At 39.4% G+C, this 27424-nt stretch overlaps 1 protein-coding gene across 2 annotated transcripts in view; it reads left to right on the top strand.

Moving 5' to 3' along the window:
* Positions 1-27424, top strand: part of LOC126090883 (mitogen-activated protein kinase kinase kinase 4) — a 201103-nt gene that overhangs the window by 40402 nt on the left and 133277 nt on the right. For both annotated transcript variants that reach the window (XM_049907019.1, XM_049907018.1), the window contains exons 6-9: positions 31-191; positions 3010-3304; positions 15109-15299; positions 15494-15872. In XM_049907019.1, the coding sequence (XP_049762976.1) occupies positions 31-191; positions 3010-3304; positions 15109-15299; positions 15494-15872 (1026 nt within the window). The remainder of the gene's footprint in view (positions 1-30; positions 192-3009; positions 3305-15108; positions 15300-15493; positions 15873-27424) is intronic.

The following is a 27424-nucleotide window of genomic DNA, read 5'->3' as shown; positions in this document are numbered from 1 at the left end:
AAGTGTACATTTTAATAATCTCTTTTTCAGCTCAGCAAGGAAGAACATTTATGGCAGAATGAGTTGAAAGATCTTATATGGCTTGAACTGCAGGCCTGGCATGCAGACAGGACACCCACAGAGCAAGATAAATATCTTTGTCATGCAAGAGAAGGTGTTCAGCAGTTGCTAGATGATATTATGAATTACCGGTAATTTTGTTTATTTTTATGTAACAAATGTTATTCTGTGAAATCATAAAATATTTAAATATAAGTACAGTACATTTTTCAGTGTGAAAAGTAGAAACTGTGCACATTTTGGTAAAGTATAAAAATGCTCAACAAATTATTTAGTACATTCCATCATTTGCTGAATTGAGAAATGTCCTTCCCCAAACTCCTTCCTACCATAATGGTATTTGACTGACTAAATGTAGGAAGATCCACTATTGAAAACACGCGTAGCATATTTCAACTTTGTTGTACGCCTCACACAGCAGTCTAGACAGTCATGACCTGCAACTAACTGTCCAGCCAGATAAATGACAGTCATCATACCATGAAAATTTGTGAACTTGTCAATTCAGTTGTGGAACAACTGCTGTCAAACTCAGTAGTTATTGCATAATGCTTACAATCTGGCTTTTACTATGTCCCACCTCCCCCTTCTTGTAGGCTTTTTTGAATTGAGCAAATACACTCACAGATATTTTTTTTTCGTGGCGGGGAGGGGGAGGGGGGGGGGGGGGGGAAGGGGGGAAGAAGAAAATGTGATGCCAAGAAGAGTTGTGCAATACAAACAAAAGTAGGTAGGCTTGTTTCTATGACTGAAAGATGGTGTCTATACAGATAAGAGTGGTGCTAGTAACACCACTGTGATGATGCAAATTAGGTTTGCTTTAAATACACTCTGTAATGCTCATAGGAATTAGTTACCTTTGGTATTGCATGTGGTGAGTACATGTTAGTCAAGAATTCTTTAAGCAACAAAGTCATCATTATCAGCACCTCATAGAGTTTGAATGAGGTCACATACTAGGGCTAAAAGAAGCTGGATGTTCCTTCTGCAATTATGCAGAAAGACTTTGCAGGAATGTAGCCACTGTACGTGATTTCTGGCTGCAGTGGTCATGTGAATGTATGGTTGCGAGACGACCAGGCTCCGGATGACACTACGGAAAGGAAAGATCATCGTGTTGGACATATAGCTCTGGTGCATTTTAATGTATCTGTGGCAGCAGTTTGAGCTACAGTTTACTCCACAGTAACTCAATGAACTGTTATAAACCAGTTGACCCAAACCATAGCCATTTGTGACTTCAGTGCTGTCAAGTGAGGGTGGATGTCTGTTGCATTTTCTGATGAAAGTTGATTCTGCCTCAGTGCCAGTGATGGTCGTGTGTTGATTAGGAAGAGGCCTTTAGGTTCTGCAATCAACCTGTCTGCATGATTGACACACTGGACCTACACTTGGAGTTATGGTCTGGGATATAATTTCATATTACAACAGGAGCACTCTTGTGTTTATCCCACGCACCCTGACTGCAAATTTGTACATCATTCTGGGTGATTCCACCTGTTGTGCTGCCATACATGAACAGCATTCCCGGGAGTGATTTTCATCAGGATAATGCTTTCCCACATACTGCTGTCATAAGACAATGTTCTCTGCAGAGTGTCAAATATTGCCTTGGCCTGCTCGATCACCAGATCCGTTTCCAGTCGAGCACATATGAGACTTCATTGGAAGGCAACTCTAGCACCTTCCACAACCAGCATTAACCATCTCTGTATTGACTGACCATTGTAATAGCCATGGAACTCTGTCCCATAATACGACATCTGGCACATGTACAACAGAATGCATACACATTTGCATGCTTGCATTCGACATTCTGGAAGTTACGCTGGTTATTAATGTACCAGCATTTCACATTTTCAATGACTTATCTCGCACTCACATTAACCTGTGATCTTACAATGTTAATCACTTAACTTTTTTACCTATACAAATGTATTCCCAAAATTTCATTACTATAGCGCGGAGGGTAAAAATTGTAGAGGGAGACCAAGAGATGAATACACTAAACAGATTCAGAAGGATGAAGGTTGCAGTAGGTACTGGGAGATGAAGAAGCTTTCACAGGATAGAGTAGCATGGAGAGCTACATCAAACCAGTCTCTGGACTGAAGACCGCAACAACAACAACATGGAATAGTTTTTGTTGAATGTTGCCATTTTTCTCCATCAGTATATGAACAGGTCCCTAATATTATTTGCTCCCACAAAGTCTCGTGTGATTTCTGTGGTTGAATTTTAAAGACAGACATGAATATTAGAAAGTGAATTTTAATTACTTAATGTCAAATACAGATACGTGAAAGAACTGTGTACCAACTTGAAATTCAACATTAATTCTGAGAAGAGATTACAGAACGGAAAATGTGAGATGATATCTGTTGTACTCTGTTACCAGTTTTTGTCTATTATGTGTTTTCATTACATCCTACTGTCAGGGGTTCTTCATAAACTCTTCTCACTTTTCTTTCCTCTGTATTGAAGAACGCCAGATTCATAAAACTTTATCCACTTTTTTATGCAGTTAGGAAAATACTTTTATTTTAAAATCAGCTAATAAACCTTTCTCATTATTCAGTCAAAACATTTCTAGTTTCTGTTGTAAATGAAGGAACAAGTTGAGTGGCTGATAGGGACATAAACGAGACTGGAAACATTGCTGAGCTTTACTCACACACACACACACACACACACACACACACACACACAATCTCTCTCTCTCTCTCTCTCTCTCTCTCCCTCTCTCCCTCCCTCCTCCCCCCCCCCCCCCCCCTCCTATTCTCACTCATATGTGTCATTCAACTTCATTTCCACAACCATAAGTTTAGTGGTGACTTTTATTCCTTCCATAATTTGTGTCTTTTCCAGGATCCTCCATTAATAATTTTTCTCCCATTAATAGATGTAGATATAGTAGTAGTAACAAAATATTATTTTCTAATTTTACAGGTTTCAAAAAAAAGCTTCTAAGCTACCCAGTAAAATGTCAACACAAGCTAGTGACAGTGGTGTCAGCTCAGATGGGACAGATAATACATCACAACCCAAATCAGATGTACAAGTCTGCACTGGATGTTTGTCAGTATTTTGTAAAGTCTGCACAGAGAACCAAAATGCAGCTCTGAAGGAAGTCGAAGAACTTCTGAATAGGTTAGAAGTTGCTGAGTCACTGTACCCATCCTGCAAGGCTGTAGGAGTGCAGTACCCACTGTACAAGAGCTCAGAATTTGTAGGAAGAGTCAAGGTATTGTTTTTCTTTCCTTGATTTTTTTAGTCACCGTAACAATATCCCAAAGAGAGGGGATGGTTTTTGTTTGTTTCTTATTCTATAATCTCTCTGCCACTCATTTACATTATGAAGCTGAATCATGTAAGTGCAGTAATATTAAAGTATATGGATATATTTGAACTGCCATTATAAATTATAAGTGAGGTGCACTGTAATTTGTGATGTTACTGTTCAGTTTACACAACATAATTGAAGTTAAATTTCTGAAGCCTTTTGAAAACATAAGTGTAAAAGAAATTGTGGCGTGTAATATACAAAATTCCTATACTCATATTCTGTTCTGGATATCAGTGATGAAACCCATCGACTGAATCCAATATATATAAAGATGCTGTGACTTACCAAATGGGAAAGTGCTGGTAGATGGACACAACAAAAAACACACAAATGCACACACAAAGATCAAGCTTTCGCATCCCAAGGTTGCTTCATCAGGAAAGAGGGAAGGAGAGGGAAAGACGAAAGGATGTGGGTTTTAAGGGAGAGGGTAAGGAGTCATTCCAATCCCGAGAGCGGAAAGACTTACCTTAGGGAGAAAAAAGGATAGGTATACAGTCGCACACACACATATATCCGTCTGCACATATACAGACACAGGCAGATATATGTAAATGATCTCAGCTTCATTAGTTGTAATATGACATGTTGCCCCATAGGGTATGGACACCTGCAAGGGCCCTCAGCTCACCTGCAGGCAGTCACAGGCGGTATAGGGTACCCGCCAAGTTCTGCTACTGCATGTGTTATGCATGTGCATGAGCCACTTGGCCATCTCTGCATGTGGACATTTGACCATGGTAGTACTATAACGTAGACTATGACCCGGCTGTGTGTCTGCCAGCATTTGCTCAGCTGCGCTCCAGTGACTAGTTGTCTATGAGTGGGCTCTTGATCTACAACAGCCTGATTTAAACTGGTGTACTAACTCTCAGGGATGTAGCTTGATTATTCAGTAAAAGTCATCACCTCAAAAATGATGAAAACCTTTGCATTTTTGTCATAAAATTTCTGTGGCCTTGACTTACTGGGCTCATAAAGGTTATGTTTGAATACTGAGAGGTAAGAATTTTTGGAATTACTTGTAACATGTATAGGAAGCTACACATCAAATATGAGTGATTTGAGAATGACTTCACATAGAAAAACTAATTGAAATGATGTCGGATAGTGTTTGAGTGTAAATATACAAGATAAGCTTTGTAGCAGTGGCTATATGCTGCTCTTACTGCAAACTTTCCTTGCATTACAATCTTTCAGTTATTGAGTTGGGAAAATATCTCACATTTATTTAAGATATGATGGTGTGCTAAACATCATTCTATTGCCATTATTATAAATAGAGTAGCCACCACAACAAAGAACTCGATGATTTGTCATTATTCCTTTAGCTTTGTAATGATGACACACCAATTGGAATTGTGGCCTGTGAGCTTGGGAGATAAAGGTGCTATAATATTTCCATGTATAAATTTCACCATGTATTATGACATCGATGTCAACAGGACAATAAACCCTAATGTTCAACAATTTCTTATTTTCATTTAGTTTTAAGGATGTGAGGCTCTACTGGCTACTGCAGCCAAGGATCATTAAAGTAAGTGCATTAAATGTAATGAATGATTTGATGTGCAACACTGGAAGGGTCTATGGACTGAACTGGTCATTCTTGAAAATACCAACAACAGTTGTATGATCCTTTAATAATACTACCAGTTTCACAAAGTTAGAATAGCATTATCAGGTACATCTAAATAAAGAGGAATAGCACATGAGGCAACCAGTGGCAGGAAGCTAGAGAGAAGATAGTATGATGTGATGACATACAAAATACCTAAGTGATGAAAGCTAATTTAAACACATTCATCTTCCATATTTTTAGTTCATATTATTCTTCTTTCAAGATTGACCTTCTTTTATGATCGTCGTCTTCATTCCACCTCTTTTAAAATTTGATTTCAGACACTATTTCAGAAAATCTATTATAACATAACTGGGAATGATGGGATGTCCAATACATTAAAATAAAAAAAATAAAAACTTTCACAGAATAAGGCTTTGGCCAACAAGACCTTTGTCAAAAATAGACCCCCCCCCCCCCCACACACACACACACACGACCACCGACCTCAGTCTCTGGCAGCTGAAACCAGACTACAAGCAGTAGCAGCAGTGCATGATGGAGAGTGTAACATGTCCTCTTATATTATTATGTTTTGCTATTGTTGTTGTTAGAAAAATCTTAATTCAGTTGGTCATCGAAATTTTGAAATAAAAGTTATTGTGGATGTCATGTAAAAATATTTCGCGTGAAGGGCTGTTGTGACACAGGCAAAGATCAATTGTGGAAACTAAGCCACTGAATATGACAAATAATGTTATTAAAGAATACAGCTGACTGACTACATCAAATAAGAGGCCACGTACATTTGCGAATGAGTGGTGAAAAAATAATAAATAAATAAATAAATAAATAAAAAGCGTATACTGTGTAGGAAATATAGATACACTTGTACACATCAAATGTATGCAAACGTAACAAACGGGATAGAGGCAGGCACATTTTGAGTGTAATCATCCCCCGTGGCCTGGATAAAAAGAATTACAGTTAAATGCATTTGTTCATCTTAGAACGTAAATGTGTGGACTTCGAAATTAAATGAAAAGAAAGACTGCAGGTTCTGAATGTTGCGGCAAATATATTGAAATTGACGGTAGCGGCCATGAAAGGAAACAGATGAACACATTCACGTACCTCTATTGTTGAGCAGTGTCGCCGTGAAGATCGTCGCCTCCATCTAAATTCTCTGCATAAAATTAAAATAACAGTAATAATTTTCCAGAATTTCAGGAGCTGGGGCTCATGGTATCACAAAATACGAAATCAGCCTGCTTCAGAATCACTTTCATTATTTAACCCAATGTTATCAGTAAGAAATGGCACAACACTTCTTAACACTAGGACAGGATAACAGCGAAACGTAACTTATTCTAAAACTAATAAACGAAGAGCGTAAAGCTTCTCTTGTTCAGCAAATGCTTTATGCATTAAACTCTGGTAGTTGAACTAGTATTTATATATTCATAAATTTTTTTTTGTATAATTCTTTTACAAGAGGCAACATGGTGGGGGTAATGTGGAGGCTGGGGCAGGGAGACGGAGGAATAGCAGGGTAGGGGTGGTGGACAGTGAAGTGCTGCTGGGTATTTTGCAGGGATGAGGTGGAGAGAGGGTAGGGCAGCTAAGTGCAGTTGGGTGGTTAGATGTATGGAGGGGAGAGGAGAAGTAGTGGAAAAAGGAGAGAAGTAAAAGGACTGGGTGCGTTGGTGGAATAGGATGGAATGCAATATATTGAATACAGGAGCACCTGTGCAACACTAAAAAAAAAATCAATCGTCCAGGTTGTTTGTGGGACTGTAGATAGTTGAGTTCATCAGGGCGAGTAGTAAAATTTTTGTCTTTCATGAAATATTCCATTAAACATTATACTTTAATAAATATAAAAAAAAACTAAATTTCTTATTAAGAGTCACAAAGCTGATTTTGATACTATTCTTTAGCAAATTTCATCAAATTCTTATCTTACATGTGTTAAAATTTTCTTTGACTTCCATTCATATCTGCATATAGTCCATCTAAAAGACTGGGTGTGGCGGCGAAATGATGGCTGTGTAGTGCTGGAATGGGAACAGGGAGGGGGCTGAATGGGTGAGGACAGTGGCTAATGAAGTAAGTATATTACTGCTACCCACAGTAATATACTTATATTAATTAATGATTAGTTATTCTCTACTTTGACCTTTGTGACTTCTCGCCAATTTTAGTGTGTTTTCGCCTTCCACTATCGTCGTCTTCCTCAGATTTCATCTCTTTTTCCCCCTGTGCATCTATTTCGTACTTTTCACATGTATTTGGGTGTATTTTTGCATAATTTTTCGGACGTAATTCTGCTTTCTTACGTATTTTTTCGCATTTTTGCACCACCATGGGTCCTTGCTCCTTTCATCTGTGTCAATACAGAAAAGTTTCCTTATCTCTAGCCAGATCCCAGTCCCACATACCGTTCCTGCATTGTTGCTGTCCTACAGGAACTTGAGCAACATGCACAATGCCACCTCGATCCTGCTCACTTCCTACTCCCACCTCGGAGTACCACTGTCCACCACTTCTACAACAACCTCTAAACCTCCCCCACACCCCCCTCATAGCTGACAAACCTTGTCTCGCAGACCTACTACACTTACCCCACCCTCCGAAACTCACTCCCACCAGTACACAGAACTCAAATCCTAAACAGACCCACAACACAGTCATGAACCTTTCCTCCAGAAGCCTTAGTCCCACAGAAATATCAGTCCTTTCCAAAGGCCTCACCTTTTGCCCCACTCTAGAATTCAACCATGCAGGACTAGTTAAAGACCTTCTCTCCTTCTCCTGGTCCCTACAGTGGAAACACTTTTTCGTCACCAACGCGTCCAATCAGACTCTACCAAAGACCGACATTGAACCTTGCCTAACTCAGTTCGCTCCTCCATGCAACTGTGATCCACCCCCACTGCCTCCAAACCACCCCCTGTTAACTTTCCAGAATTTCTTATCCTCGAACCTTGCCTCACCATCATTCCCCAAATCCCTCAACATGAATACTAACCTTACATCCGTAGAAAGAACCGCAGTCCACCATCAAAAAACTGATCCCAATCTTATAATCTTACTTGCAGACAAAGGCTCCACCACAGTAGTTTTGAACCGCAAGGATTATGTGGCAGAAGAACTCCATTAGCTGTCAGATACTTCCACCTACAAAGCATGCCACAGTGATCCCATTTCAGCAATCTAGCAGGATCTCCAGTTACTACTCAAATCCTCAGGCCCATCCCAGAACCTCTCCCCAGAGTCAATCTCTGTACTTACCCCTACCACTCCCCGCACTCGCACCTTCTACATGCTTCCTAAAGTCAATAAACCCAACAACCCAGGACGCCCCATTGTGGCCGGTTACCGTGCCCCGACTGAGAGAATGTCTGCTCTCATAGACCAACACCTTCAACCTATTATCCGGAAACTATCCTCCTGTATAAAAGATACCAACGATTTCCTCAACCGATTCTCCACAGTTCCTCTCCCTTTACCACACAGTGCCCTGCTCATCACGATTGATGCCACCTCCCTGTACACTAACATTCCTAATGCCCATGGCCTTGCTGCTATCGAACACTACCTTTCTAGATGCCCTATGGATTCCAAACCAACAACCACCTTCCTAGTCTCCATAACCAACTATATCCTCACCCACAATTACTTCTCCTTTGAAGGCATTACCTACAAACAAATCCGCAGTACTGCAATGGGCACCTGCATGGCACCATCCTGTGCTAACCTATTCATGGGCCATCTAGAGGAATCCTTCCTAAAAACCCAGAATCAAAAACCCCTCACATGGTTCAGATTCATTGATGTCATCTTTGCTTTCTGGATTGAAGGTGAGGACACCTTATTCACATTCCTCCAGAACCTCAACAACTCCTCCCCCATTTGCTTCACCTGGTCCTGCTCAACCCAACAAGCCACCTTCCTAGATGTTGACCTCTGCCTCAGCAATGGCTACATTAGTACCTCTGTCCATATCAAACCTACTAACCACTAGCAATACCTCCACTTCGACAGCTGCCACCCATTTCATACCAAGAAATTCCTTCCGTACAGCCTAGCCACCCGTGGTCCTCACATCTGCAGTGACGAGCAGTCCCTCTCTAAATATACCAAGGGTCTCACTGAAGCCTTCACTGACCGTAATTATCCTCCCATCCTTGTACAAAAACAAATCTCCCATGCCTTATCTTCCCAGTCTCCCACCACCTCTCTAAGTCCCACAGTCTGGCCACAGAGGAGCATTCCCCTCGTAACTCAGTACCATCTGGGACTGGAGCAACTGAATTACATTCTCCGCCAGGGTTTCAGTTACCTCTCATCGTGCCCTGAAATGAGAAATGTCCTACCCACTATCCTTCCCGCCCCTCCTACTGTGGTATTCCACCGTCCACCGAACCTACACAATATACTCGTCCATCCTTACACAACCCTTGCTCCCAATCCCTTACCTCATGGCTCATACCCCTGTAATAGACCTAGATGCGAGACCTGTCCCATACATCCTCCTACCACCACCTACTCCAGTCCGGTCACTAACATTACCTATCACATCAAAGGCAGTGCTACCTGTGAAACCAGTCATGTGATCTACAAGCTAAGCTGCAACCACTGTGCTGCATTCTATGTAGGCATGTAGGCATGACAACCAACAAGCTGTCTGTCCGCGTGAACGGCCAGCGACAAACTGTGGCCAAAAAACAAGGTGACCACCCTGTAGCTGAACACGCTGCCAAACATGATCCCCTCATCTCAGTGACTGCTTCACAGCACATATGGATCCTTCCCACCAACACCAGCTTTTCTGAATTGCGCAGGTGGGAACTTTCCCTGCAATTACATCCTATGGTCCTTTAACCCTCCTGGCCTCAACCTTTGTTAATCACTGTCCTCACCCATCCAGCCCCCTACCTGTTCCCATTCCAGCACTACACAGCCTTCATTTCACCGCCACACACAGTCTTTTAATGTCTTTTATTTTTATTTTTATTTCTCTCCTTTCCACTACTTACCCCCTCCCCCCCTCCACACCTTCTCTCCTACCCTCTGTCTAAACTGCAACACTTCACTGTCCGCCACTCCCACCATACTATCCCACCCCTCCCCACCCCAGCCTCCTCCTTACCCCCACCCAGTCGCCACTCCCATCATGCGCTGGTGCTGCTGCTCGCAGTGCAGTTTCAGTTCTCTGAGACTGCAGATGTGTGTGCAAGTTGCACTTGCGTGAGTTTGTGTGTGCGTTTGTGTATGTGTGTCTACTGCTGACAAAGGCCTTAATGACCGAAAGCCTTGATTGTGTGAATTTTTTTATTGTGCCTATCGCGGCTCAGCATCTCCGCTCTGTGGTGAGTAGCAACTTTCCTCCTCTCGTATTGTTACATTCCATCCTGGATTTTCCATTGTTTGATATAGTCCATCTAAATTTGATTTCTTATCAAACAGGTTGTTGGACATTGGGCTTAATGCCCTGAACTGTAATTCTTGTTCTTGTTTTGGATACAGTGGTTCTAGGCAGTAAGGGAGGTGTGAAATCTTTTTATTTAATGAATTTCTTGAAGTAAAATAAAAATGTGTCAGCTGGTGAATGAGATAACCATTCAGTGGGCTCAGTGTGACATTACCACTGACTGGGGAATTGCTCAGAAAGGAAATACCAGACCTTTTAAAGGTACTGCTGCAGTATGCTGTCTTGTTGGATGTGTGTGTATATAGCATTCTTGATCATTCCCATCAGTCTGTGAATTAAAATGTTTTCCAGCTTGTCAAGATAAACTAAATTGTTGACTTACCTTGAGGAAAGAAGTGAACATTAACTTAACTATTGATTGAGGCACAAACGAACTGAACAGCTGCTGTTGACGAAACATTTACACCATTCATAAACGGAGTTCCCATTGGGAGGATCAGTACCATGGGGGTATAAGATTTCTGTTTGTTTTATGACTTGGAGAAAGCATATGACACTCTATGGAAATACAACATACTTCATCTATTTCATGAAAGGGGCGTATGGTGATGTCTGCCTATTCGTACTTTGGAATTGGTACTTCTGCTATGATATTGGTGATGGTTTGTCAAACCACTTTGTTGAGGAGAATGAAGTTTTGTAAGGTAGTGGACAAACAAGGAAACTTCAGCAACTTGACCTCGTATTTTAATGACAAGATATCAGCACCAGCCCTCAATTCCTCTTGAAAAATAATGAAAACAATGTTTGCTTTATTTGAACTGACAACCAACCACTGTATACACCTTTTCAGCTAATTGGTCAAAATAATACAGTACTAACTTGCTTGTACATAGGGTACTGCTTTTACAGCTAGTGCTTCACTCTTTATCAGAAAGAATCATCAGAGTGTGATGAAGGTTTGTCAACTGTAACAGTGCATCACATTTTAATAAGTGTGGTCTGTATGCTGATCAGAAGCCATTAAATGTTTTGACTGGAAATTTGATCACGTTTATTAAAGAAAGAATTACTAATTATGCTGTTGACAACAAATGCATTGCATCATAACCATCTGATCAGTAGGACTTTGACATATATGTAACTTTTACTTTTTATATATCTGTTTCATGTTTCATCAGTCTTTCCATTTATCGTTTTTACTTTTCTAATTATTATTATTATTTTATTATTATTATTATTATTATTATTATTTCTCTTTCCTGTCTCAGACGTTATGTCTGGTCAAAAATGGAAAGTGACGCGGACCTTGATCAAGCGTGACTTCCTTTAAACTGTATGGTATATGTTACATTGCATTTAGGAACTTTCGGGTAATTGAACATGTATCAATAATTACAGATTTCTGTAGTTGTATATATAAGTTTGGATGTAGCTGTATTGCGTTGATGTACTTGTGGATATTGTGTGGTATGACTCCTGTAGTTGATAGTATAATTGGTATAATGTCAACTTTATCCTGATGCCACATGTCCTTGACTTCCTCAGCCAGTTGGATGTATTTTTCAATTTTTTCTTCTGTTTTATTTTGTATATTTGTTGTATTGGGTATGGATATTTCGATTAGTTGTGTTAATTTCTTCTTTTTATTGGTGAGTATGATGTCAGGTTTGTTATGTGGTGTTGTTTTATCTGTTATAATGGTTCTGTTCCAGTATAATTTGTATTCATCATTCTCCAGTACATTTTGTGGTGCATACTTGTATGTGGGAACATGTTGTTTTATAAGTTTATGTTGTAAGGCAAGCTGTTGATGTATTATTTTTGCTACATTGTCATGTCTTCTGGGGTACTCTGTATTTGCTAGTATTGTACATCTGCTTGTGATGTGATCTACTGTTTCTATTTGTTGTTTGCAAAGTCTGTTGTGGTATTGGATCTTTAATAATATGCTTGCTGTAATATCTGGTGTTTGTTTGATCCTGTATTGCAATCATGAATCCTTCCGTCTCACTGTATATATTACCTTTTCTTAGCCATGTGTTGGATGCGCCTTGATCGATGTGTGGCTGTGTTAGATGATATGGGTGCTTGCCATGTAGTGTTTTCTTTTTCCAATTTACTTTCTTCGTATCTGTTCATGTTATGTGATCTAAAGGGTTGTAGAACTGGTTATGAAATTGCAGTGGTGTAGCCGATGTATTGCTTTGTGTATTTTGCTAGTTTCTGCTCGTTCTATAAAGAATTTTCTTAAATTGTTTACCTGTCCATAATGTAGGTTTTTTATGTCGATAAATCCCCTTCCTCCTTCCTTTCTGCTTAATGTGAATCTTTCTGTTGCTGAATGTATGTGATGTATTCTATATTTGTGACATTGTGATCGTGTAAGTGTATTGAGTGCTTCTAGGTCTGTGTTACTCCATTTCACTACTCCAAATGAGTAGGTCAATATTGGTATAGCATAAGTATTTATAGCTTTTGTCTTGTTTTTTGCTGTCAATTCTGTTTTCAGTATTTGTGTTAGTGTTTGTCTATATTTTTCTTTTAGTTCTTCTTTAATATTTGTATTTTCTATTCCTATTTTTTGTCTGTATCCCAGAGGCCTCTGTATATGTCTGCTTGTGTCTGTATATGTGTGGATGGATATGTTTGTGTGTCCCTCTGTATATGTCTGCTTGTGTCTGTATATGTGTGGATGGATATGTGTGTGTGTGCGAGTGTATACCCGTCCTTTTTTCCCCCTAAGGTAAGTCTTTCCGCTCCCGGGATTGGAATGACTCCTTACCCTCTCCCTTAAAACCCAAATCCTTTCGTCTTTCCCTCTCCTTCCCTCTTTCCTGACGAGGCAACCGTTGGTTGCGAAAGCTAGAATTTTGTGTGTATGTTTGTGTTTGTTTGTGTGTCTATCGACGTGCCAGCGCTTTCGTTTGGTAAGTCACATAATCTTTGTTTTTAGATATGTTAAATAATTTAGTTAGATGTGAATGTGTTGAGGTGAACTTCTTTAGCCAGAAATTTGCTATTTTATCTTTTCCAGGGGCTTTCCAATTCTGAGTAGAATTAATTGCTTGGGTGACTTTATGTTGCAAAATTATCACTTCAGGCATTCGTGGTATCATCTTGTATGTGTCTGTTTCTGCTTGTATCCACCGTGCATACCTGTTATGTTGTACCGGGTTTGACCATATGTTGCTCCAGAAGTGTTCCATGTCTGTTATATTTGGTGGATTGCCTATTTTAATGTGTGTGTTATCTATTGTCAGGTAAAATTTCTTTTGGTTTGTGTTGAATGTTTGGTTTTGTTTCCTTCTATTTTCACTTTTTTTGTATCTTCTAAGCCATTTGGCCAATGCTTGTAATTTCTGATACTTTTCATCCAATTGCTCTATCACTTCTTGTTGTGAGATTTTACCTAACCTTTTTCGTTTTTTTGTCTGACATTTCATTTCTTATAAATTGTGTTAGCTGTCCGATGTCTTTTCTCAGTTTTTCTATTCTGATCTGTAGCCTGTGTTGCCATGCTGGTTTTGTGGGTTTCTTCTGTGTGTTGGTTGGTTCTGATCTCTGCCTAGTGTGTATATTTAGTGTAGTGAGTGCGCCTATATAAACCAGTAGTTGTAACTCTTCCATAGTTGTATTTTCATTTATTTTGTTGTGTATGATTGTGTTGATAGTTGTTATTGTTGTTTCGACTTGTGGGTTATTTGGTGGTCTATGCAAGAATGGTCTAATGTCTGTATTTCTGTCTTTGTATTCTATATATGTCAGCTGAAATTTTTCTTCTATATCTAACATGTGTGTCTCTTCGTGTTCTGTTTGTGCTTGTTCTGGTGGCAGTCTTAAGATTTTGTTTTCCTCTGATTGTTTAATTGATGCGTGTTGTTCTTTGTTTGTTTGCTCTGGGATGTTTGAGTCCATTATTGTATTTTCTTCTTCTTCTGATTGCACATTATTTTGTTCTAGTATTTGTTGTACTTGTTGTTTGATGTTTTCTAATTCTGACTGGGGTATGCTGTTATTTTTGATTATTACACGGATCTGATCAGCTAGTCGTTGTTCTGTTAAAAATTTTAATTCTGGGTATCTGGTAATAAATTTTGTGTATACTTGTGATCTGTATCCAGTTGTGTTGGTTCCTAAGTTTGTTGCTTGGTAATAACAGAACATGAGGTGTCGGTTAACTTCATCTGACCATCTCATCCTCTGTCTTTGTTTTCCTTCTAGAGTGGTTGGAGGAAGCATATCCTGCAAAACACCTCTATTTGTATTTAAATCATTTTCCGTGTGGCTAGCAGTGTCGTTACCATTGTGGACGGGCATAGGGTTCAAGCATCGTTCCCGACCATGACAGCGCTTGTCTGAGGCTTCATTAGTTCTGTCCTGAACCAACTAATCACACTAAAAGGGGGGTTAGCCCTATTAGTGGTTTGTTCTTTTCGTCGCCTTTTACGACTGGCAGAACATACCGGAGGCCTATTCTTTTCCCAGGCCTCCACGGGTTTATTATTATTATTATTATTTTTTTTTTTTTTTTTTAGCAGTTCTTATTGGGTTGGCATTAATAGCACCACTGAGTTTTCTAAAGCAAACAGGAAGCACATTACAACTACTACTACTGGTTAATGATTTCACTAGATAGAATGTAGCCCGATAGTTGATGATATTTTCCCCATGCATTTATATTACTTATTTTTTTTTTTGCAGGCCATGTGTCTTTGGTACAACATGACTAAACATCAGCGTCTAGTATTAATAATTTTGGGCAAACTATTGTTACGATTAGAGTCCAAAGGCATAAACTGGCCTCATGTTGGTGAAGATGATAATACATCAGGCATAGCTACTGACACATCTGCAAGTGAAGAGCCCAGCACCTCACAAGAGCAAAATACTAGGTAATTTTGATTATTATTATCATTTTTTGTTATTATTTAGTGTTGTTTTTATTATTTTGACTTCAAATTTTTAGGCTAGAAGGTTTCAATATTCACAGAACTACAGAACTTTTTACTATGGTAATCTGTAGTAACCAGTAGATATAGTGCTCATTTTATTAAATACAATTGTTAGTCTGGGCTGTGTTTTGCAGGTCCACATCACCTCCGAGGAAGGTGATCCCCAAGAACAAAAACAGGATTCAATTTGATGTCGAAACTAGTAGTCCATCAGATTCAAATAATTCAAATATATCATCTCATGGTTCAACAAACTCATGTGATGAGGAGGAAAATGTAATGGAATATTATTCTAGTTCAATTAACAAATCGTATCCTGCGACACACAGCAAAAAACCGTCACCAATAAATCCATACCGTAAATACATTGAAGACATGTTGAAGACAAAAGGTCTGAGAAAATCCTTAAATTTTGTGGAAAAATTGCATCGGCATATCCTCATCAAATCAAAAGCAACGCTTTGCAAACCAGTTGAAAGAGATAAGGAACATGAAGTAGAGTCACAAGATAAGGTAGTTTAATATGTTCTTATCTTTTTCTTTTTGCATTTGTGCTACACAATAGTGTATAATCATATGCATCTATCTGTATTTGTGTTACATGTAAGCATACAATCATATGCAAGAGCTTTCTATTTTTGGAATATTTGTATTGTGAATAGGATGTAATGCGACTGTGTAGGTGCTCTTGAACAAAGGAAATGAATAATTTATGCAGTAGTCAGAAATAAGGAGGGTATGAAAATTTGAAACAGACTTAAGTGCAACGTATCCATGACATATTAATTATACAAAATGTGGTTAATAATAAAATAGAAAAAGACAAACTAAATCTTGATCTCCAGGGGAAAACATTTCTTCTTTGGTATGTAATAAGGACAGCAATAAGTGAGAGATGTGTGACAGTGAGATGGAGTGACTTACAATTAATCTGCACCCTTTCAATAATACACCAAATAAATTTCAAATATTGTTCATTTTGTTATATACAGTGTTTCTTCCTTTACACTATCAGCCAATAAAATTGTAACAGTATGAAGGCAACATCTAACAAATGACACAGTGGCATGATGTGTCAGGATATGCAAATGATTAACATTTCAGCACAAGCCACATGAAGTAAGCAGGAATAATGTTATCTGTACATTGAGATTTCTCGTTCAGAAATCACATTTGAGTGTTGGTTGTTGGTGAGAAAGTTGTGTTATGCTCTATGTAAGAAGGAGAAACGTCTGTCAACATGTACCGCTTTGATATGGGCAGGATTGTGGGGAGTTCAACAGCCTGTTAACATGGCAACCATTCTTGCAGCTTCCCTGGACATGGCAGCAGAGAAAGGAGTGAGTCCCAGTTCTGCATAAAGCATCACAGTGTCTGTATCTTTTTGTGGAGCATCAGAGGAGAACAAATGTTGCCGGATTGAACTTAGTGATATGTGCCTAATACTTTGCGATTGTATCAGGCGGCACTAGATACACAACTCAGGTTTGCATAGCTGCTAATTTGAACAGCAGATGTTAAATTTCTGATGTCTTAAGGCCTGTGGCTGTCTCCCCTTGCAGAGGGCTTTGTGGCATATCTTTCAACAAGCAAAAGCAAGACTGCATGATGCCTGTGCTATCTGGACCTACCTTGCCAGCACATTCTCCAGATCTCTCTCCTATTAAAAACGTATGGTCGTGCATTGCTGAGAGACTGACATATCACCACTTGCCGGCCTCTGTGATTGATGAACTCTGGTGGAATGTTGAGCAGTATGGAATGTCATATATGTCTGTATCTTTCTTCCAAGCTCAGATCAACTCACGCCTTTTACAAGCTATTTTTGCTGCCAGAAAAGGCAGCTCCGTATCCTACATTTTACACCTATATATCCTCAAATCACCTATAAATCTAATCGTGTATTCTTCATGCCGTACTGTAATCACACAGTATGTAAAATTTTGTTATTTTCCATCTTATCTGGTGTTGGAATTTTAATAAGCAGCAGTGTAGATTCCTTGTTTTCACACTGATTTTCTTTCAGTCTGTCATGCTGTGTATGTATCCCTTGTCTCAATACTTTTGATGACTACTTCATTTACTTAGTGATGTTCCATATTTTTACAAACTCATCCCATTCTTTTGCCAAATTAATGTGCTTTTATTTTAAAGCTTTCGTTTAAGATGATTAACTGAGTTCGGCTGTGTCTTCTTCTACTACTACTACTACTACTACTAGATAAAAGGAAGAAATCATTTCTCAAACTTTAGTGATCTGGGGCTACCAAATTATATAGGGAGCGGAGGAGGTAGACATTGATGAATGGAGATTTTGGCTTTGGGGTTTCTAGGAACATAGTTAAGGTAGAGTACTAATGTGGCTTACGAAAAAGCACTTTTGTGGTACAAAATAAATGTGTAATGTCTTCAGTTAAGTTTTTCCAAAACCCTTAGTATTTCTTGTTTCACCAGCTATTGGTGGCTCTTAAAAATTGCATTCTTTCATTGAAAAAGTCTGTAGTTAGTGGAATAACATGGTAGATAATGAAATTTTGCTTACAGCAAAATACTGTTCTCTTTGCATCCGATCATTTGCCCAAATCTCATTTCGATATCTGAACTATTTATGAAATATGAGGAATGCTTTGGATATTTTGCTCTGGCTTTATAACTGGCGCGCCACAATCACAAATGAGTGTGCTATGTCAGATCAAATTTCTCAAGATTGGTGGGAGGGAGACCTCCACCCAAGTCTAATGAAAAATTCAATACATTAACTAAATTCCATATGCTGCAACATATTATGTAGTATGCACCAAACGCAAAATCTTAGCGACATCTGCGTTTCATTGCAACCTTTTTCATATACATGCAGTTCTTACTTTCACTTAAATATCACAATAACTATGACCATTAACGAAATGATGGGCATGTCATCATCAACCTGACATATAAAGCTATAAGTAAAGCAAAATGAATTTTCTTTACCGAATAGTTTTTGTAAAATCATTTGAGAAACATTGCAGGGCTGCATGTAGAGTCTATCATCGCCGAATGGCCAAAAGGGTTCAGACACTGTCAGGCTCCCCTTCCGAACAAACGAGTACTCACCCAGCACTCTGGATGAAAATTGGTCTCTGCACATTAGCCACCGTATCATGCGTGAGCTATAGTGGAGGTGGTCTGTTTGTCACAGTAGACAAGAAACTCAAATTCACTGAGATAGAAATGGAAGCTGTATGCAAGATTGCTTGAGCAAGGCTCCGTATAATGGACATACAATTATAAGTGGATCTTTGTATCAGCCACCAGACCCAAGCACAATTATTAGCCAGTGTACAAGTTCCCCAGTTGCACTTCCAGCATTGGAGGTGACTGTAATCATCCAGTAATCATTTGTTATGGCTACAGTTTTGTAGGTGGTGTATGTGACAATACATTCTGCAAAATATGGATAAATGTGTTCTCTGAAAACTACTTAGTATGGATAGTTCAGAAACCTGCTCATGATAGAAATAAATAGGATCTAAAGAGGTAGACATGACTTCTTTGAGGATGCTCACATTGAAACTGTTATCAGTAACCGTGATGCATTTTAGCAACAGTGACTACCAAAGTACAAAGAGCAGCTAAAACAGAAACATTTATGTGTTCAGCAGACTAGATAAAGATGCAGTAATGTCATACGTTGATGAGGAATTTAATTTAGTTCAACAGAGGGACATATAGAGGAACTGTGGATCAATTTAAAAGAATAGTTAAATATGCAGTATATTGATATGTATCAAATAGAACAGTTCATTACTGGTGGTACTGCCCAGGGTTTTCAGTCACTGTAAAGAAACTTCTAAAGAAACAGAGACTACTGCATGATAAGTATAATACAAAGCAGAGTGTTATAGGTTGGGAGATCTGAATGAAAAGTGTGTTGCTGTCAAAAGGGCAGTGGAGAAGAATGCAATGACTACTGTAGCAAAATATTATATAAAGATCTCTCACAGCACCCAAAGAAATTACATTCATATGTTAGGGCAGGTAGTGACACCAAAGTTATTGTTCATACATTTGTGGACAAGACAGTCAACTGAAATTGAGAGTGGCAAAGCAGAAGCAAAAACACTGAAATGTGTTTCCAAATGTTCGTTTACGAAGGAAAATCCAGGAGTATTGTTCCCATTTAATTCTTGCTCTAGTTGAGCGAAATAGATGTTAGTGTCAGTGGAGTTGAGAACAGCTTGAAATCATTTAAATTAAATAAAGCTCCAGGGTTTGATGAAAACCAGTTTCTACACCACATTTTCAGATGAATTGGGTACTCTTTTAACCACAATATACTGTAGGTCCCTAGAACAAAAGACAGTGCCTTGCGATTGGAAGAAAGCATAGGTCACATACTACTGCACAAGAAAGGTAGCAGAAGTAATTCACAATACTATCATCCAATATTCTTGATATCCGTTTGTTGCAGAATCTTGTAACATATTGTGAGCTTAGATGTAATGAGTCACCTGAAAACCATGGATTAAGGCAATCTCATAGATGTGATATTTCTTGACTTCCAAAAAGCCTCCGACTCATTACCACACCTACGTTTATTACCAGATGTATGATCATATGAGGTATCAAGTGAAATTTGTGGCTACTTTTGACGATTTGTTGGTGGAAGGAACGCAGCATGTTACCTGGTGACAGGTGAAGAAATAAGTTAAGACAAGCCGAATGGAAGGGTGCTGGGACTGTTTCTGTACATATTGTATATTAATGACCTTTCAGAAAACAGTGATAGTAACCTCAGGTGTTGCAGTTTTCTATAATGAACTACTGTTCAAAGAAAACTACATATGTTGAGTCACAACATGGACAAGATTTCAATGTGGCGTAAAGATTGGCAGCCTGCTTTAAATGTTCATAAATGTAAAACTTTGTACTTTTCAAAATGAAAAGCATAGTATCCTATTGCTATAAAATCTGCAAGAGTCATTAGTGGAATCGATCAGTACCTTGTATCAGTTTGTAGGAATAGGAAATGGAACAATCGCATAGGCTTGTTAGTATGTCAGAGTTAGATTTGTGGGCAGAAAACTAGGAAATACAGTCAGTCTCTGAAGGAAATTGGTTTCAAAATATTCATGTGATTCATCCTACAATTTTGCTCACAGGTGTGGGACCTGTATCTAATTGGACTAGCATGGATATTGAATGTACACAAAGAAGTTCAGTAAGAATAGTCATGTGTTTGTTTGACACACCTAAGAGTATCACAGAGATGTTGAGAAACCCAAACAGGCAGACTCTTCCAGATAGATGCAAATTGTTTCATGAAAGCCTACTTACAAAGTTTCAAGAGCCAGTATTAAATGATGAATCCCCTATTTATCACCGTCATAGGGATTGCAAAGGTGAGATTAGACGATTTAACATGGTGCACCCAATGGAGTTTAATTGTTCTTTCCGCTGTCCTTACGTGAATGGAAAGGGAATGGGCTCTAATAAGTGATATCGTACAAAGTACCCTTCCATGATTTAAAAGCGAGTGAGGTGGTGCCATGGTTAGCACACTGAACTTGCATTCGGGACAACAATGGTTCAAACCTGTATCCGGTCATCCTGATTTAGGTTTTCCATGTTTTCCTAAGGTAACTTCAGGCAAATGCTGTGATGGTTCCTTTGGAAGGGCATTGCCAATTTCCTTCCATAATCTGAGTTTGTGTTCCATATCCAATGACCTCGTTGTTGACGGACATTAAATACTAATCTCATCCCACTCTTTCTCCTCCTCCATGGTTTAACAGTTGTTTCCAGGGTATGGATGTAGATGTATTAATGATCACATGGCAAAGAGCCTGGTATGTATACCTGGGATAGCAGGCATCTGCGATATAGATAGTCTGAAGTGTTGCGTAATAGATATTCTGAAGTGTTGCGTAACCCTTAAGTGAAATGTTGAAAGTTCAGCGCCATAATACATTGAAAGAGAACTGTGAAGTTACAACAGTTGCTTCTTTTGAAAATGTTCATAATTGCTTTGTTCCAAAGTTAATTGCTTTTTAAATGAATAGATTTAATAGCTCAAACAATGGAAAATCCTGAATGGAATGTAACAATGTTATTAAAAATAAAGTTGCTACTCACCATATTCGCAAGCGCGCGACTGCAGTCTCTGGCAACTGGAGCCACACTGCAAGCACCAGTGCATGATGGGAGTTATGACTGGGGTGGGGGTAAGGAGGAGGTTGGGGTGGGGAGGATGAGGGATAGCAGGTTGGGGATGCGGGACAGTGAAGTGCTGCTGGGGAGCACCTGTTCCATACCAATAAGTCCCTTCCATGCAGCCTAGCCAACTGTGGATGTTGCATCTGCAGTGATGAGAGGTCCCTCTCGAAACACACCGAGGGTCCCATTGGAGCCTTTACAGATTGTAATTATCCTCCCAACCTTCAGTTGCCAGAGATTGCAGGTGTGTGTGTGTGTGTGTGTGTGTGTGGTGTCTTATTTTTGATGAAGGCCATACTGCCCAAAAGCTAATTTGTGGCAGTCGTTTTGTTGTGCCTATCTGCAACTCAGCATCTCTGCTATATGGTGAGTAGCAGCTTTCCTTTTCATTAGATTTAATAGATTTAATATGTAGTTTGTTTTTTCCAATAATGGAAATTAATTAAATATGCAATGACAATAAAGTAATGTATTTCACAGATATATATTTTTATTGGAGATATAATTCTGAAATCAATTAAAAATGCACTTGAAAAACAAGCTTTCAGAAAATAACATTGTAATTGGCAAAAAATAACACCAAAATAGGCCAATAAATAGAAAATATCCTATCTTTAATCATGAGGAAGTATATGAGGGTTGTTAAATAAGTAATGCAACACTTTTTGTCCCCAGCCAGTTTTGGTTGAAAAAATGTGGAACTTTCTGTAAGACACCAGGAAATATTCCCACTTCAGTCCCTTAGTTTCATGAGCTTCTGATTGGTGGTGGCACTATACGAAGCCTTCAGAGTGGCCTCTTTAATGGTGGAGCATTTCAAGCAGAGAGCTGTCATTGGGTTTCATTTGACGAGAAACAAGAGCATTGCAGATATTCATAAGCATTTGCAGAATTTCTATGGAAGCCTGGCAGTGAACACAATTCATGGTGAGTCATTGTGTGAAGTGTCGTCATCGCAACAAGGTTGCCGAAACCTGTATGATCTCCTGCATTCCAGCCAGCTGTACACAGCTCTGACTCCTGCAGTGCTGGAATATGCAAACCCTCTCATTTGATGTGATTAGTGGATCACAATCAAACACCTCTCTGCTCAACTGGACGTCTCCATTGGTAGTGTTGAAACACTCATCCACCAGTGTGGATATTCAAATGTATGTACCCATTGGTCCCTCACTGCCTAACAAAAGTCCCCAAAGAGCAATGAAGGACCGTCTGTTCAGAGTTGCTTCCACATTACAGGACTGAGCGTGACAATTTATTGTTGAATGTCGGTCTCAGGTGATGAAACATCTAATCAGAAACAAAACGGCAATTCATGGAGTGGCACCACACCGTCTGTCTTCTGAAGAAAATGTTCAAAGCCACATCCTCAGCTGGTAAAGTCATGACGGTAGTCTTCTGGGACACTGAAGGGGTTATTCTGTTTTATGGTCTCCCTCATGTGCAATAATCTTCAAAGGTTACTGTGTTACTCTCAGGGATCTGAAGAAACAATGTCAGCACATTTTTTGCACAAAAATGCGAATGAACTCCTCCTCCTCCCCCTCCTCCTCCCTTTCCTCCCCCATCCTCCCCCTCCTCCCTTTCCGCCCCCTCCTCCTCCTCCTCCTCCTCCTCCTCTCCCGTGACAATGCAAGGTCTAACACAAGTCTGTGCACCCAAGAGAAGCTCACAAAACTTCATTGGACCATTCCTCATCTACCCTACAGCCCGGATCTCTTGCCTTCTGACTTCCATCTGTGTTGCCCAATGGAGGATGCGCTCTTTGGAAAAGCTGTACATGGATGATGGGGAAGCTATGGATGCAGGAAGACGTTGGCTCTGATGTTGACCAGCAGAGTGGTATCATGCAGGCATAAAGGACCTCCACCATAGATTATGGTGAAAAATAGTGTTTTGTAGCTAAAAGAGTGGGGAATAATATGGTATAGGGAATCCTGAATAAAACCAACCAGCTTTCAGTAAAAGTGTATGCCCTTGTTTTTCATCAAGTACTATCTGTTTTCTCATATTACAAACCAACTTTATATCTATGCCTCATTTCTCCAAATGTACAACTGATTCTTTATGCTCGGGAATGAAGTGAAACTAATGTACACAACCACTTGCAGTTTAAAATCACAACAAAACTTTTTTTTATCCTTCCACTGTTTGGCTATTTTTTCCCTTGAGTTGTAGGGCTCCATTAGTCACTTTTTATCTGGATATACAATTTGGGAAGGAAATTGCAAAAAGTTCATGCTTTAACAGTAAAAGCAATTCACCAGTAATATTACATTGATTTTAGTTTATTTAAAAGCAAGAGGAATGTTAAAATTTAAGGAGAACTGAGTCACTAAAAATAGTAACATTTTTTGCTCAATGCTAATAAAGTTTCCTTATCTTACATGCAATAGACTAACCATTGGGAGGAGGAAGGGAGACGAGCTTTCTAGGATTGGGTGTAAAATTTATGTAGAGTTCTGTGTCTAGAGTCACATATTAGGATAAGACGGGGGAATCAAGAACTAAATATCAGTATAAAATGATAGTCAAAGATGTGAGAAGTTGGAATTGCTAATGAACGTAAAGTGGTAAAGGAAATGTAGGCCAGGGTGTATACGGCCCGGGACATCCGGGAGATCCGGGAAAAACCCGGGAATTTTTTAGAATTCCGGGATTTGTCATTGTTTTAGATTTCAGTTAGTTTTGTAGGTTTGACGTGTAAGATCAGATACGCTGACAAAGAACTTTAGTCCACTACTGCTGAATAATACTGCAGCAATGGAACATAAATCAGAGAATAACACCAAAATAAAAGTTTAGTTGGATAGAAAATGGATAATTTACACAATGCTCAGACCAGTTTGCCGACACCGAAAAGTGTCAAAGGCTTTAGGTCGAAGATTATGCAGTACGTCCGTAACAACTAACGTGCATTCGATGTGCGTGACGTCACAACTGTTTAAATTTCTAACAGATCACCAGAAAATATTACGAATAGTTGCTTGAGATGCATTACTTTCGAAGTAAATTTCCATGCAAGATGATTTATGTTACGTGTGAGAATGTGCAGTGAATTTCTTAAATCACAGGGCTTTATAACTCTCATTCAAAACGTAACACTTTGAGGATCAGCTATTTGAAAAATGTCGGGCCCAGAAGATGTCATTTATGCCACTATTTAAAATTTTACCGGCACATTTGTATTTGATATGACTTAACATGTAACACACGCTAAAAAAAGACCGAGGTTCAGGTTAGTTTTCATATTTAATGTTGTTCTTTCATAGATAAAAAAATTATGTAATCGATGCCAAAAAGTGTATTGACCTTCAAAAAAAATGTGCATAATGTGTTACTGAGCAATGTCACACGTCTCTTCATGCCAGCCGGCCGCGGTGGTCTAGCGGTTCTGGCGCTGCAGTCCGGAACCGCGGGACTCCTACGGTCGCAGGTTCGCATCCTGCCTGGGGCATGGGTGTGTGTGATGTCCTTAGGTTAGGTAGGTTTCAGTAGTTCTAAGTTCTAGGGGACTTATGACCTAAGCTGTTGAGTCCCATAGTGATCAGAGCCATTTGAACCATTTCTTCATGCCAGAGCACTTCGACTTTTCTACGCAACTGATGATCATTTTGGCACGATTTTAATTGCCAAATTAGAGCCTGTTAGTAGGCCTACGGACTTCCTATCATTGTAGGACTAGTAACAGTGGATGTCAATAGACGATGCAATTCTCGTTCGTACATACACATCTGCTTACGAGTTAACCGGTGTAGAAACGCACTTAGCTGAGTTGAGCGAGCTCGGCGTAACTTCGTAACGTACGCGCCGCGGCCTGTCTTTCTCGTAGGCGCCACGGCCTGTCTTTCTCGTAGGCCTCGTGCTCCGAATAACTGCCGTCATTCGCTAGCGAGGTCACGTGACATGAGCTATGACTGGCTGACAAAAGTGCATCGCTCAACGCAATCTCTATTTTAGAGTTTCGGAAGCTACCGTGCTGTAATTTGTGGAATTTGTGTAAATACTTTCGCAATACGAAAATAATTGTCTCGCATCAAACAACTTTCCAAACGCATTGTTTTTTCCAGGATTTCCTAAAGTGGTGGGACGTCCTCCGCCGGTATAAGACCTTTACGATTCAAAGGACTGATACATTTTATAGCTCCGAGGGAAAGTATACTGTTACTTAACCCGGATGTATTTTCACCCGCTTTATACGCAATTTCATCCGGGAGAAATTGTGTTTTTAACCGGGAAATCCGGGAAAAATCCGGGAATTTTTTTTTCTTGTCCACGTAGACACCCTGTAGGCGAAATGTGTGTGTGTGTGTGTGTGTGTGTGTGTGTGTGTGTGTGTGTGTGTGTTTTGGAGGGGGGGGGGGGGGTCACTTAAGGGCTTTCACATCTGTATCAAGAATTGACACAAATAATTTCATAAGTTAACTGGGAAATTGGTTGTAGACAGGGACAGGAAAAAATTGTTTTATTGTATGAATAATTTTGGTGTTATTTTATTACAGTTATGATGTTACTTTTTATCAATTTTGGTATTCTTTTGACATATTTTTGAAGCACTGTATATTCCTATTTTGTCTCTCTTCGTTGTTTTTCAGTGTTATGTTGAAAATGAAAATATTCCGCTGAATTGTGTTATAATTATTCACATCATATTTGTTTACTTCATTAAAAAATTCATTTTTATTGTACATATTAAATCTAATCAATTAAAAATAAATAGTAACTTGACAGCTGGACACTATTGAAAGTTTTTAAAAAGTGAGCATTGTCATAGCCGGCCGGAGTGGCCGAGCGGTTAAAGGCACTACAGCCTGGAACCACACGACCGCTACGGTCGCAGGTTCGAATCCTGCCTCGGGCATGGATGTGTGTGATGTCCTTAGGTTAGTTAGGTATAAGTAGTTCTAAGTTCTAGGGGACTTATGACCACAGCAGTTGAGTCCCATAGTGCTCAGAGCCATTTTTTTTTAGCATTGTCTCTTCTGAGACTTTATGCCACAGACCCATCTGTACTTCTGTATAATGGGGTCTAAATTTGAAAACAGAAGACAAATTTCCTTCAACACAAAATCAGACATTTGACAAAGTCCTCTATCCTAGTGGTATCTGAAGTTGCTTCACCACTAAATTATGAAAGGAATTGTGTCCCTAAAGAATATCTTTCATGACTCAGACCTGCCATTTTAGGTACACACAGTACACTTTACCACAAGGCTGGCCATGACGTGCCAAACTTCACACGTGCACTGTGTGCAGGCCTTGTGCGGGCCAAGGCCCTGCCTATTACTTGGCTTTGCTTGGTCCTTCTCAGAAGTACCCGGGAAAGCACGACATTTCATTTAGCATTGTGGTGTGGCATTTTTCGGCCGGTGCAACTCTCTTGAGTTTGGCAGTGCAGCTCTCTGAGTTTAGCAGAATTGTGGTATCAGCGTTGTTTACCCTTTGCTGTTCGCTTGTTGTATGAAGGACATTCACAGCTTCAGTGTCTGCACAAAAGACACGATGTAGCAATCTGCCATCACAATCCTTTAAAATGAATGGCAATGATAGAAGAGATGGATGAGAATTCTAAATTCGCATAAGCGACGGGTACTGCATATTTACTATGAAACAATATTACAATACCATGCAGAAAGAATTTAAAGATATAGTTGACAATGAAAGAGCAAAAAATTATGAAGAGATTGATGCTACGAATAGTAAAATTTCTGAAGTCGCATGCATTATTCCATTGTCAGTTGCAACAGTTTGCAGTGGAAATGAAGTAAGTGTATGGAGGCATCATATATTACTGCAAAGTAGGTTGGTTAAGTCGAGGGGCATGCCTGGAAAAAAATTTCTATTTAAAACTCGCTATTGTTGAAGTTATG

This window comes from Schistocerca cancellata, chromosome 1 (genome assembly GCF_023864275.1).
Source record: "Schistocerca cancellata isolate TAMUIC-IGC-003103 chromosome 1, iqSchCanc2.1, whole genome shotgun sequence".
NCBI lineage: Eukaryota > Metazoa > Arthropoda > Insecta > Orthoptera > Acrididae > Schistocerca > Schistocerca cancellata.
Note: the sequence above shows the minus strand (reverse complement) of the source record. Positions and strands in the feature narration are given on the sequence as shown.